Genomic DNA, 13139 nt, shown 5'->3' with positions numbered 1-13139 from the left:
CCAGAGGAGACTCAGACTGGACATGAGGAAGAGTTTCTTTATTTGTGGGTGGCCAAACACCGGCACAGGCATCCCGTGGAGGTGGCTGATGACCACTGCCTGGCAAGGGTCCAGAGGCAGTTGCATGATGCCCTCAGTGACAGGCTTTACCTTTCGGTTAGCCCTGAAGAAGTCAGGCAGTTGGACTTGGCGATCTTTGAAAGTCCTTTCCAGCTGAACTATTCTGTTGTATTCTAAGTCCGCAAAGCCCCGTGAAACCCCAGTGTAAACTCAGCTATGGGGTTGTAGCAATTCAGTGCCACTTCACACGGAAATGCACTGCACCCCATCAGGACTCACACTGCAGCAATTACCTTTTAGCTACACCAGTGCGACCCTCCCTTTCTCCTAATTCCATCAGATCTAGCTTTGAGGTGTGCCCCAGGTAACAAGTTCATTGCAGCTGTATTTCTGAAAACGCCTGCAATTTAGACAGCAGAAGGAATCACCTCAGAGAGCCATTCCTTGGCCCACCGAGTCTTCTGTTTAAGCCAGCTACCAGCAATGTGCAATTTCTGACATTTTATTAACACCCACATTTCTTTCTCTCCCATCTGCTGTTATTCCAAATGCTAAACCTTTGGGGTAGAAATCACCTTGTTACACAAAGCTCATGGGCCCCAGGCAATGTGGCCCAAACCGGGCTGAACTTGGCCCTGCCCAGCCTCGTAGGCCTGCCCGGGTCTGCAGAACAAACTTTACCAGCAAACTTTGTAAAAACAGCCAAGGCACCGCTGGCTGTCATTGATGGCGTAGTCTGCTCTGGTTAATAACTCATAATCACTGACCACTCCAGCAGCAATAAGTGGCTATTATCATTACTGCGAATGATGAATGAACCTAAGACAAATTTCCCCTCGTCCTGATAGGAAATTTTCATTCCAGAGACAGGCCGCGTTACTTGACAGCAAACATTTATCTAGAAAGCCCATTTTCATTTCACTTCTGCTAAAGGAATATAAAAGAGAGCTCTGTGCTAGGCCTAGCTGGGTAGAACTGTGCTATTCAAGAGCACGGGTCATATGGTGGGACTGCCAACAATGTTATGAAAATAACCCGTATAAAATGCTCCCTGCAGAAGTAGCACCTTTACTAATACTCCTAACTAAGGTCCCCGGGCTTTCATCCGGCAGGCTTAGAACTCAGATTAGTATAATACTCCTCAAATCATTTGGCAGCCAAATACCTGCAATTTGCCAACAACTTCTTTAGTCAAAGGACCAAAGCCAATGAGAATTGGCCTTTTTTAATCACTGCCCAGCCTTAATTTACTGTATCTTCAGGAGATCCTGAAGATTTGCACACACACACACAAAATCTAGACCTTAACTGGGTTAAAAAAAAAAAAAAAAGTAAAAATAAAAATAAAGCCTAAAAAGTATGGTTCTCTGAAGAAGTAATGGCAGCATGACATGTCAAATTGTCGTCTTATTTACAGTATATGTGTCATTGCACAGCCAAGTGTTGGACTGAATCTTGAGCAGCAAGGAGCTTTAGTCAGATAAAAGCCAGAAAGGGACGTTCCTATCAGTTAAGAAGCACACACACTTTTTATCAGCTTCATTCCAATCCGCAGGGCTTCCATTTGGTTTTCAGATCTTTTTCCCCCAAACTTTTATCAGAAACCATAAATCCCTTGGTTTAGCCAGCTTCTTCTAAGATCTTCCCCATTCTTTTTCTCCACCCCCATTGTCCACAAGCTTCTCAGCGACGTGCACAAGCGCAGCCTGAATTTCCCCACCATCCTCAAATATAATGCTCAGCATCTAAAGTGTCTGAGAGAGAGATTCTGATTCTCTTTACCATCTAAAGTCCTATCTTATTATATGCCCAACTAGTTTTATGTGTATTTGCTTTGTTAATAACTTTTATTAATCTACAGCTATTCGCTTGTCGTGTGCCTACACCTAGTGTGTGGCCTACTGGAGCCTGCCAGTTTTCATTTCGCAGCAGACGGTATAGTAAAGACCTGCCCAGCTTAGGCAGGTAGCGGCTTTTTTTCCCCGCAGAGCAGCTGTTAATATGTATGGCTGGAAACAGTTTACAGGCCCCTTCATCTCACTCTTTTCCCGTTGCTCATTCGTGGGAATGCAGTGAAGTAGATAAAGGCTATCGCTCCTATGAGACAGAAAAGCAAATTTCAGCCCTGGATCAACTAATGCACTAAGGCACTCGGCAAAGACTTGCCCTAATTCATCCACAGCAAAAAAAATATGTTGCTTGCAGCTACAGGGCTCACAGAAAACACAATGAACAGAAACAATCCACATAACACAATAAAAGCTTGACTGCTGTGATGGATGGTTTGCATGCATGCATGACACGAAGCATTCTCAAAAAAAAAAAAAAAAGAAAAAGAAAAAGAAAAACACGCCCAAGAATGCCAGATGCCTAAAGGAAACCACGTATTATCAGAAAAGAGTCATAAGACAGAATTAATCCTCTGGAGGAGAAAAAAGCCAGACTTGGAAAGACTTCCTAGCAGCCTGTTGGCTGCTTCTCACAGCCACTCACTACCATCCACCTCTTAATATGCCTGTAACAAAGTTATCGACTAAAATAATAAGATGTAAAATATCTCAGAAATAATGAGCATCTAATGGGAGGTAGAGTACATGAAGCAGTCTCTTCTTTCCTGGACAAGATTTTTGCTTAGGAGAAGACCCAGAAACCCTCAAGCCCGTGCACTAAAGCAAAATATTTATATTTTTAGCCAAGAGAGCTGAATAAGAGTACACAGCAAAAGAAGTAAAAGTAAAGTCTGCAAATTCTGACACTCGAGTTTGGAGAATTCAGTGCTGTTGCCACTTAAGGCTGCTTTTCCCCTGCTATGGGCTGCAGGGCTCCGTGCTCCTCAAGCGGCTGATTACAGCTGCTCAGGGACTTGGAGGGAGAGGACTGGGGGCTGCCCCTGCCCCTGTGCTTGAGGGGGAGAAGGAAAAAGGTACATGCTTGTGAAGAAGCACGTTTACCATACGGATCCAACTCTCAAGTAGTATCTCACCCCAAAGCATGATGTTTTCAGCTTCTAATGTTTTCCATTTTGTGCTATGCCCAGGAAGAATCCTTACTAGTTCGCAGGCATGGTCTGTCCCCAGGCAGCTCCTGCAGGGCACAGGCGTGGCTGGTAACTTACCGACTACATGGAGCTAGTTCCTAGTACAGGGTGAGTTACTAGAAGTCTTTATCCTTAAGGAATATCACAACAAGGATAACGTCATCATGTCAGAGAAAGAGAACGAAGCAGTCCCTAGAACTCTATTTTTACTAGATGAGCTTCACACCTCTATGTGCTAATTTCAGTACAGATTTGCAATAGCATTTCAGTTTATTTAAAAAGTTTTAAGTGATAAGTCATTAAAATAAAAACTCTGAGCAGCAGCTTGCAAAGTACTCTAAACAAGGCAATCCTCACTTAAATCACAAATTTTCACAGTTAAACCATGGGCTAAAGACTCCCACTGAAACCAGGAAGAAAGTACTGCTAAAAGCAGGACTGAAATACAAGAAAACTGGGTGATCAGAGAAAGAACGGTTGGGTAAGTTTCTCTGGTCTTACTTCTCATCTATTTGGTGCTGTGATAGTAGCTGGAGTTTGACATCCCTCCCCCTCGGATGGCATGAACAGCTGTCGGAGAAGACGCTGGGTAATGACCAGGGCGGATGGGCTTGGCTGCGGAGTAAAAGTAGAAAACCAAACAGGACACTTAGTTTTTTGTACAAGATCTTATACCTCACTTTATCCTCTAGTACAAACCCCCTTGTTTACAAAAAAGAAACTGTGCTTGGCAGTTTAGTCTGTAGTCACGCACACTGTGTTCCCTTACCTTGGCCAACCACAAGTACATCCCTTTTCTGCTTGTTGCAGAGCCATTTAACTATCTCATCGTTCCTCTCGTCTTGTGTGCACGGATTCAGATTGCACCACACAGATATGTCACACGGCTGAATTTATAGGAATATTTGACTCTACCCAGCCCAAATTAAAGTACAAGTAGTAAATCAGGCAAAAAGAGAGGAAGGGGCTGAAAAGCAGAACAAACGTATGTGGGGGAGCAGGAAGAAAGTGAGAGACTAATTTAAAGAGCCAAGTTTTCAGGTTGTTAGAATGGCACACAAGACCCATTATGCCATTTATTTACTGAGCTAAATAGCAGAGGCACTTTAAGCTTTAGGTGGGGCACATTCTATTAAAAAGTGAACTCTTTGAAGAGTCTCATACAGAGGAGAGGCAGACCCAGTGGTTTGCCCCAGACTCCTGCTTTCAAAGCTCTCTTTATTTAAACATGAGCAAACAAACCAACTGTGAAATATGTGAGCAGCCACTAACCCCTTAGCAGCATGTCCTTACCAATTTGAGCAGAGTGTGCTCTCCGTGCCATGTTTTTGGCTCTTACAGCCTCCTTAATGCGATCCACCTCCTGCTGGTAGCGCTTGCGGTCACGCATGGCGTTTTCCTTGGCCTCCTTCAGTGCACTCTCCAGGGCCTTAACTCTCTCCGCCGTAGCTCGAAGTCGTTTTTCCAGCTTAGGAAGCTCACAACGAAGATCTGCATTATCACGTACCAACTGCAAGAAGAGAAGTTTCCAAAATATCCCGTGAAAAACTACAGGAGAGGTCCTCTTACAAGGAGAGACAGAAAACATCCCTATTCCTCTTCACACCTTGCGTGCCCTGAATGAAAGAAACAGGTTTCTTCCAGAAATGCCTGGAAAAAGCCTATGTCAAAGAGTGATTTATTTTCTTTTAATCATGCTGCTCATTTGTCCAGCTGAAGTTCCACGGGAAGATCAAAGAACAAGAGAGTTTATTGCACTCAACAGGATTTCACAGGTGATCCTGAAGGGTGATGACTCCAGGACAAACCCATCCGTTGCAGGGCACTGCTGCGATAACCAATTTTCCAGACCCTCTGAGCAGCTGTGACAGAAACCGCATTTTTTTCAGAACACGGACGTGTCTGGCATTTCACTAATACTTGATCATCTCATTGCTTAAAAACTGCAAAGTGATTTCTTAGCAATGCTTGGGGAATATCAAGTTTCCACTTTTCAGACTAATTTCTGACTTTATAAGCAACAGAAGGGGGATTCACTTTTAGATAAATAAAGCCTGATGCAAACAGAATTTCAGTTAGAAAAAATGGTACAATTTCTACTGAACAATTATAGCACTGCCAGAAGTCAACAGATTACTAAGGGAGCGATGCTCCCCTTTCTGGAGCGAAGGGAAGAAAATGATTTAACTACCACATAAATAATACAGCAAAGCAACAGCATGCAGTAACATTCACACATTGTTTGAAAATGAAAATGTTTTACACCTGCTAGTCCAGGCTGAGTGCCAGAAGAAAAACAGAAACAAAGCTTAAAAAAAAAAATTGTCACAATGTGCTTTTTCTGAAAGTGTCGAGCACATGTTCTACCAAACAGAATTTGAAATAAGAGCAGAATGAGATCATATTCAGGTCAAGTCCAATGTCATTTTTTATTTAAGTTTCTTATGAGACACGGGCTCCTTAGCTGTTTTGGAGTAAATATACACTAATGAGAGCTATAAAATCTGTATCTGAAAAACCAGCAGACGCATGAACAGAGTGCAAAAAAGGCAAAACAGTGAAATGAAAAACATTATTAACACGTCCTGGTTTCCACATTTAGAAAGTAGGTCTTTAAACCATCTGTTAACCAGGAACCTTAGAACACTGAACCTTAACGGACACTTGTCAGAGTGCAGCAGTGCCTGCATTTTGGTGTTTCTACAGAAATAAAAAAGAAAAATAAATAATTATTTTTTAAAAAAAGCAAATCTTGGAGATTGCTGTCTCTCTAACAGGTTCAGAAAGCTGCAATGGAGAATGTTATGTTACGATTCAGAAATGAAACCAGAAGCCTCTTGTACTACTTCATACTCTGCAACCGAGAAGCAGTTCAATGATGCTGACATTTGACATCTTTTAAGAGGGTGGAAGCTTACTCATTGGCAGAAACAAGCCAATTTTATCTAACGAGATATATATGCCCATATATATACACACACCATTGATATATACAGACTTGCAAGTAAGCAGAGGGTAAGGCTCTTTTTTCAACCTATTCCCAAAACACTTGCCTACCGCACATCCCCTCCACCTCTCCCTGGTCAGGCTGGCACCCACAGCGAGGGGTTCTCTGGGCAGAAACAGGAACTCTTAAATAGAGGGAGCAGAGACTAACATGCCCAGAAATGGCCAGGCTCAGCATGCTGGGGAGATATCAGCCCTAAGCCGCACAGAAAAACTCTATTTCCAGCAATAAAAGCTAGGGTAAAGAAGGAGGAGGGGGAGACATTCAGGGTGATGACGTGTGTCCTGCCAAGAAACTGTTAGAGGTGATGAGCATTGCTTTCCTGGATGTGGTTGAACACCTGCCTGCCAAAGGGAAGAGAAGTGAATGAATTCCTTGCTTAGCTTCCCTTGCACGTGCAGCTTTCGCTTTACCTATTAAGCTGTCCTTACCTCAACCCATGAGTTCTTGCACTTTTACCTTTCTGCTGCTCTCCCCCGTCCCGCTGAGTGAGCGAGTGGCTGCGAGATGCTGAGCTGCCTGCCAGGACTAAACCACAACAGCATGCCAAGAATTGGGCTAGTGGGAAGAGCAGCTCTAACACCAGCTCCTAATGGCAAGAATTTTAGTTGAGATCTATAGGTACCGTTTCCTTTAACAGTACCTACATTTTACCCCTTAAACATACAAAAATGTAAGTTTTTTTTTAAAAAAAAGTAATTTGTAATACTACAGAGCAGTGTTACATGTCGAGTTTTTGCCATGGCTGAATTTTCAGAAGCATTTACTACTAATGAATGAAAAAGATGCAGTAGCTTTTGATTAAATAGTAACTAGGCACTGGAAGGAAGCGAAGTCCCTACCTGTTTGTGAACCTTTGTAAGCTGTTCCAGGTTGTTCTCAAGAAAGGAAATTTTCTGCTTCTGCGCAGCACTTCCGCCTCCATCATCACTGTCAAGCTCAACGCTCTGCAAGGAGAGTTCCAGGATTCAGCAAAAACATGCAGAAACTCAAGAGGAAGCTGAGGCATTTTTGAATTTAAGCTTGCCAAAGACAGAAAAGTCTTCCAGAGCCTCAAATTGTAAAGAATTTATTTTATCTGTTTGATAATCAGTGGCTGTATTGCCATTTATAAAGAAAATAAACTATTCTTGCTGAAAAATTATGTAGGGATCCTGAACAGGAAAATTGCAGATGTTAGGAGGAAAAAGGCATTTCCCTTTTTCCAGTTCTGGAAGACATTTTTAGCAAATAAGGGTTTTCAATCTCTAAAGCCCTCTTCCCCCAAACCACTCAAAAGAACTGAAAAGCATTGTAAAGCCTTTTAATATTTACCCAACTGTTAGCTCTTCTTCAACCATTAAAAATGCACGAGTCTCTGCTAAGAAATTTGTCTTTGGCCAAATAATAATTTTGCTAGGGTAGCCACAAGCCCATAAAAAGAAAGGGCCACAGCACTCAGTGCATAGCATACACGAGCGCAAGTTATATTGAGTAATTGCTGGTGTCCATTATTCCATCGCTCAGAACGCAGTAACTGAACTGGACCATTTCACTTAACTACCAAGACTTGTACTTAACAAATCAGAGCCAAAACCTAGTTAAACATCGGAACACTCTTAATTTTATTACTCCCTGTTACTGAAAAGAAATCCCATTTCGTAACCATATGTGCTGGTAGATTCCAGCAAATCAAAAGAACGTGAAAAAAAAAAAAAAAAGACTGGTTCAGAAGAGTATATTCTTACTTTTTTAACACGGGTGGTGAGATCTTGAACAAACAGTTTGCGTAGGTTGTGAAGAGTCTGAAGTTCTCTTGCCTGGAAACAAATCACAGGAAAAACGACAGGCCAGTAAGACATAGCAGATAGTCTGGGGTTAAAACCAAAACAAACCACCTCTGTGGCAGATAACAGGACTTCATAGGACTTTAATGGGATTTGCCTATGGAGATGTTCCTGCCTGGACATGCAGGCATTGGCTGTTCAGGCAGCCCAGTTCAGGCGCTCACAGAGAGCCAGGGCACACACTCTTCCTCCTGGCAGCGCATTGCTGTGTGCTGTCTGCAGCACCAAAGCCACCTCTGAAAATCCATCACCTCTGCTCTGGGTGCGGGGGGCAGCAACAGCAGAAAGCTGAAGTCTCACAACTGGCCATGGTTACACACAGCCAGCTCTGTGGAAAAGCTCTGGGCTCACCGTGTAGCAAATTCATCAAATGGGGCTGAGTGCTTATTTGTAGGTACTTAAGATGTTAAAGTGCTCTTCAAGCTTGGCAAAAATCCAGGCTTTCCCAGCTTTTTCTATACATCAACTTCTCAGGCTCAGCAAAGTAATGACCTTGCTCCAGACGGGACATATGACATGAGATGGGGCAACTCTGCTCCTACTCCCAGAAGGACAAAAATGTTAAATCATTTGCCGTCTAGATAAGCAAGTTCCAACCAATTCCAGAGATTGGGAATAAAAAGCTCAATAACTTTTCAATAGGACATACCACAGTTTCCTCCAGCCCCTTCAGATCTTCTCTTGCTTGTTCCCTTTTATCATTAAGTAGTCTAGAAAGATCACAACATTAAACACAAATCAAAAATGTAAAAGTCATGTGAGACTGAAGAGAATCAATCAACATTCAGTTTGAGTGGATTATCTGCAGATTTGAGCAAACTGCTTATTTGTAATTATTCTTTTGCCCATCCCAAATAAGCAGCTTTCTCACAATGAATGGCAGAGACACCATGTCCATTTTTTCTGGCTTTTTCCGTGTCCATATATGAAAGTTGTATTTCTGATTTCCAGGAAAGGTTTTTACTCCTTTTTTTTTTTTCTAATCTGTTTTTAAAATCTTTTCTCAATTATTGGTTTCTTGTTTGTTTGTTTGCTTTTTATTTTTTTTCTGTGCATTAGGTAATGGTGGCTTTAACACATGCCATGATATTTCATAAAACTGGAGCTCTGAAACACCTTTCAGCGACTACCAAATCTATTATTAAAAAGCCTATGATGTAAAGAAAAAAAGAGTAAAGAGTAATTGTTCATTAGCACTGCATGTTGGCTTTGATACTGAAATGATATTTTCAGCATGAATAATTTATCACAATGGTTTCTCACTAGGGCGTTTCCTGTGGACACACTAAAAGACACTATATAATCACGGACACCAGGTGAGAAGACTGTTCACTTACATGAGCTTTTCCAGTTTCATTTCTCTTTCCTGGTCCTCAATTTTTAATTTATCATAGTCAGCACTCAGCTTTTCTTGCTCCAGTTGCAGCTTCTGATTCATACTAAAATACAAAAGGACAAGTCTGTACAGCTCGGTCCTGAAGATCATAAACATGTAGGTAAAACTCCACAAACAAAACTGAGTAGCTCTACTGCAAAATACTGGAAAACATTTAAGCCTAAGAAATCTGAAAAACAATAGATTTAATTTTAAAATACTGGAGAATTAAACAGTCAGCCGTAAACTCTCCTGCTTTGTTTCCTTTATCTTAAAGGACACATGCTGTTCTTGCAATCCTGCTTCCTCATTTCCCTATTATCATTTAGCCACACTATAAATATGGAAAGCAGGAACACCATGTCACGATCGCCTAGATTTTATTTTTTAAGTGTTCATAAGAGAACAACAATAAAAAAACAACTCATTTTTCCAAGTGCTGGTGTATCCAATGGAGTCACATGCCAACGTCAGGAAGACATATTAAGGATGTGAAAATGGGACATATCTGAGTCTGTGACAGGATGAGTAGCTATAAGAGGCCCTCAAAACCTGTATTTGTCAAATCTGTTCTCCTCCAAGCTTCCATTAACTACAACGCTATTCTTTTCTTTTCTTCTTCCCAGTTTTAAAGGATTGTAATAGCTCCTCACTAAAGAGCTCAACCCTTTAAGCCACAATGCAAAATAGTTAGAGGGTTGGCTGTTGCACATAAGGATACTACTTTCTGCAAGTCTCTAAAATACAGAGATATCAATTAAGACTAACAAAACCAACCATAAAACAGTTCTACAGTGTCACGGAGCAGTACAAGAACAGTGAAAGTGATAACATACTCTCTGATTTCATCAATTATTTTCTGTTTCTCTTCAATTTCGTCTCTCAGTCTGGACAGCTGCTTCTGATGGGCTTCCCTGTGACTCTCCATCTGCTGCTCCAGTGCCTTCTGCGGATTACAAAATACAAACCCAGAGATGACAGAAATCGTGGAGCTCACCTAAGGTTTCTTTTAACGCATCAGCTAAATCAACCTATCTTTCTGGACTGGAGTGAAACTTACCAAATTACAACGATGGCAAAACTGCAGCTACTCAACTACGTTTCGTTCAGGCAGTTTTTAGCAGCAGAATGCCACCACTTACTACTCCTTTTCTTGCAAAAATAGTGCATATGGAAAACAGGGTAAGCTAAGGGGTCTTAGAATATCAAGTGCCAAGAATGACACTTTTTATCAGCCTCCTCTGTTTATTCACCAGAAAATGTGTACAGACATACCTGGGACAGAATTAAAACCCAAACCATTCTGCCCCTCTCTGAGGATTATTTATCCTGTTATTTAAATGGTAGGATTAAATATATTTCAAGTGGTAAGAAAAACGGAATTCATCTCTTTTAGATTGCTAATAAATTATCTGTTTTTTTTTTTTTCTTCTAACTGTAAGAAATAACCGTACAGCTGTTTGAATAACTTTAAGTTTTTATAATGGAGGTAAAAGTTCTCAAGCTGACAAGCCTCTATCGCTATCCTTGTACAACTGTATTTTTTCCTTTTGCTTAACTCGTAACCCCATCAGAAACACGACTTGCACAATATTTCCTAATGTTTCCTCTTTGCATTCTACAGGAAGAAAAAAATATCAGAAAACAGGTTTAGATTTCATTATTATTTCTAGGAGATGGTCAAAATTCTTGCCAAACAATTTGGGAAAGTGGTCTGGCCTCTTTTACATTCAATTTTAGTTCCGAAATCATATTAACCCCAGTAGCCTGATCCATTGCTTAGCAAATTGCCTTTGAGAGCTCCACTGACATAAAATTAGAGTAACACAGAGGTGAATCAACGTAAGTTTTCAATCCTACATAAATCTGTTCTCAACTAAACTGTTCTCAGCTATGGATGCAATATACTGGGCCTTATTTTTCAGTTCTCTGTGCACCTGATTTTGAGGAGCCAAGGCATCTCCGATTAAGCAAACACAGCCCACCAAACCTCTCTGCTCTCTCAAGTTGGCTCAGCATACAAGCGGGTCTCAGAAGACGCACTCAGGTCAGATACTTGGGCTCTAACTGACTTTTTTTCCTCCATCTGGTCACCAGCCTCAATAACTAGCAACTTCGCCAATTGCAAATTGCCAAGGTCACTCAATTGTAAGAGGTCACGCTTTCAAAGAGAAGTCAGCAATTCTGACAGAGGCTGAAAGGTTTTTTTTTAAACCACACAACATGCAAGGAAGACGAAATTACACCCTAATTAATCAGCTAATGAATGATCTCACTGAGAAATCCGCTTTAGAATTGCAGCAGGCAATACTACCTTCATTTCCTCTGCATCCTGAAGCCGGGTCAGATGCTCCTTCTCCTTATCTTTGAAACTGACTTCGTGCATTTTTTCTGTTTAAAGTTTGAGACAGTTAAGAATTAACGAAACAGTTCTAGAACTTTCCTACGTCAAGCCTTTAAAAAAAAAAACTGCGACGGGACTAGGCCGAAAGGGTTAATTCTGGTTTTATCTCAAGTGTAACATACAAGTGAAATGTGTTAAATATTCTAAATCATAATTTTATGACTTCACTGCCAAATACAAGCAGACAAAAAGTATTGTAGGACTAGAGAGGCAATAGTTCAATGTCAAAGCATGACCTGCATAATCAGGTCTTCCACGACTTCTATCTGTGCTGCAAAGCTTAGGGCTAGATAAATGAACTCAAATCCCATCTGTTCCATCGTATTTCTATGACAATGGGGATACACGTATGACAAAAGTAGAATAGGGTGGAACAATCAACCATGCAGGTGAGCTGTACGTACAATGCTTTTGTCCAAAACTGAATTTTCTGAGATACAGTTGGTAAAAGAAATGATGACCGTAAGACCTAACTTTGTACCTTGAGCACGCAACTTGGCAAGTTCTTCGTTGAGAGAATCCTGCGACTCTTCCAGCTGCCTTCTCTTCTGCTCCATATTTTGCATGTAGTCCGTGAGGGACTTGATCTTTGCTTCATGCTTTAAAGACAAAGGGAATAGCAATGAGATGCGAGTACCACATCTTGTTGCCTAAGAATTCAGGTACTATTCTACATAACGGAGAAAAACAGAAAGTTCTCCATATCTGGCACTGAAGACTAGGAGAAAATACAGCAAAAGATCTGAGAAAGAGGTAACAGATCAAAACAGACTGCATTTTTAAAGGCCATTCTTAATAGCCCAAGATACATACTGAACAATACAGTTGGTAATTGCAAAATATCATTGGAAGCTCATGACTTAGCATTAAACAAAAAACAAGAGCTTTCTGAAAACAGCTGAACACTGGGCTAGAATAAATCCTGAGCTTGCTTTGTGGATGCCTGAACGTGCATAAGCTCAAAGCAAATTTCCACCTGTTATCCTGATGGTTTGTTTCTTGCTTATGTCCTTTTGAACTAAAAGGTTTACACTCAAAACAGAAAATAGCGAAGGACATACTGAGAACATCAAAAATTGCATGATAATATTCTAGCTTGGGGGTAAAACTAAGTAAGATAGTGTCCAGGAATTATTACATCCTTTTATTAAGGTCACTGAAGGATTTGTAGTTCACTGTTCTCAAAGTTCACCTTGGCTGAGAGGGGTTGAGGCCTCTGAGCTGGTGTTACTCCTGTGCCCCAGAGATCAGACTTAGAGAGGCGCAGTCCTTAGCAGAAACTAAAGCAGTCCAGAGCCTGCAGGCAGTGAGGTCTCTGGAAGAAAAGGGCACACACAGAACTGCTTGCTTCAGCAGCAAGTACTCTAATAAATGTGTAAACCTGACAGGAGAGTTGGTCATAAGATACAATAGAAATGTAGGGAAAAGAA

General features: G+C 41.2%; 1 protein-coding gene across 1 annotated transcript in view; it reads right to left on the bottom strand.

Moving 5' to 3' along the window:
• Window positions 1–13139, bottom strand: part of KIF5C (kinesin family member 5C) — a 64496-nt gene that overhangs the window by 5785 nt on the left and 45572 nt on the right. The window contains exons 17-25 of the mRNA XM_035330923.1: window positions 12191–12308; window positions 11620–11696; window positions 10142–10251; window positions 9268–9369; window positions 8580–8640; window positions 7832–7903; window positions 6947–7051; window positions 4391–4607; window positions 3599–3712 (exon numbers count right to left, since the gene is read on the bottom strand). Of these exons, the coding sequence (XP_035186814.1) occupies window positions 3606–3712; window positions 4391–4607; window positions 6947–7051; window positions 7832–7903; window positions 8580–8640; window positions 9268–9369; window positions 10142–10251; window positions 11620–11696; window positions 12191–12308 (969 nt within the window). The 3' untranslated portion in view covers window positions 3599–3605. The remainder of the gene's footprint in view (window positions 1–3598; window positions 3713–4390; window positions 4608–6946; window positions 7052–7831; window positions 7904–8579; window positions 8641–9267; window positions 9370–10141; window positions 10252–11619; window positions 11697–12190; window positions 12309–13139) is intronic.

The sequence above is a fragment of the Oxyura jamaicensis genome, chromosome 7, assembly GCF_011077185.1.
Source record: "Oxyura jamaicensis isolate SHBP4307 breed ruddy duck chromosome 7, BPBGC_Ojam_1.0, whole genome shotgun sequence".
Taxonomy (NCBI): Eukaryota; Metazoa; Chordata; class Aves; order Anseriformes; family Anatidae; genus Oxyura; species Oxyura jamaicensis.
Note: the sequence above shows the minus strand (reverse complement) of the source record. Positions and strands in the feature narration are given on the sequence as shown.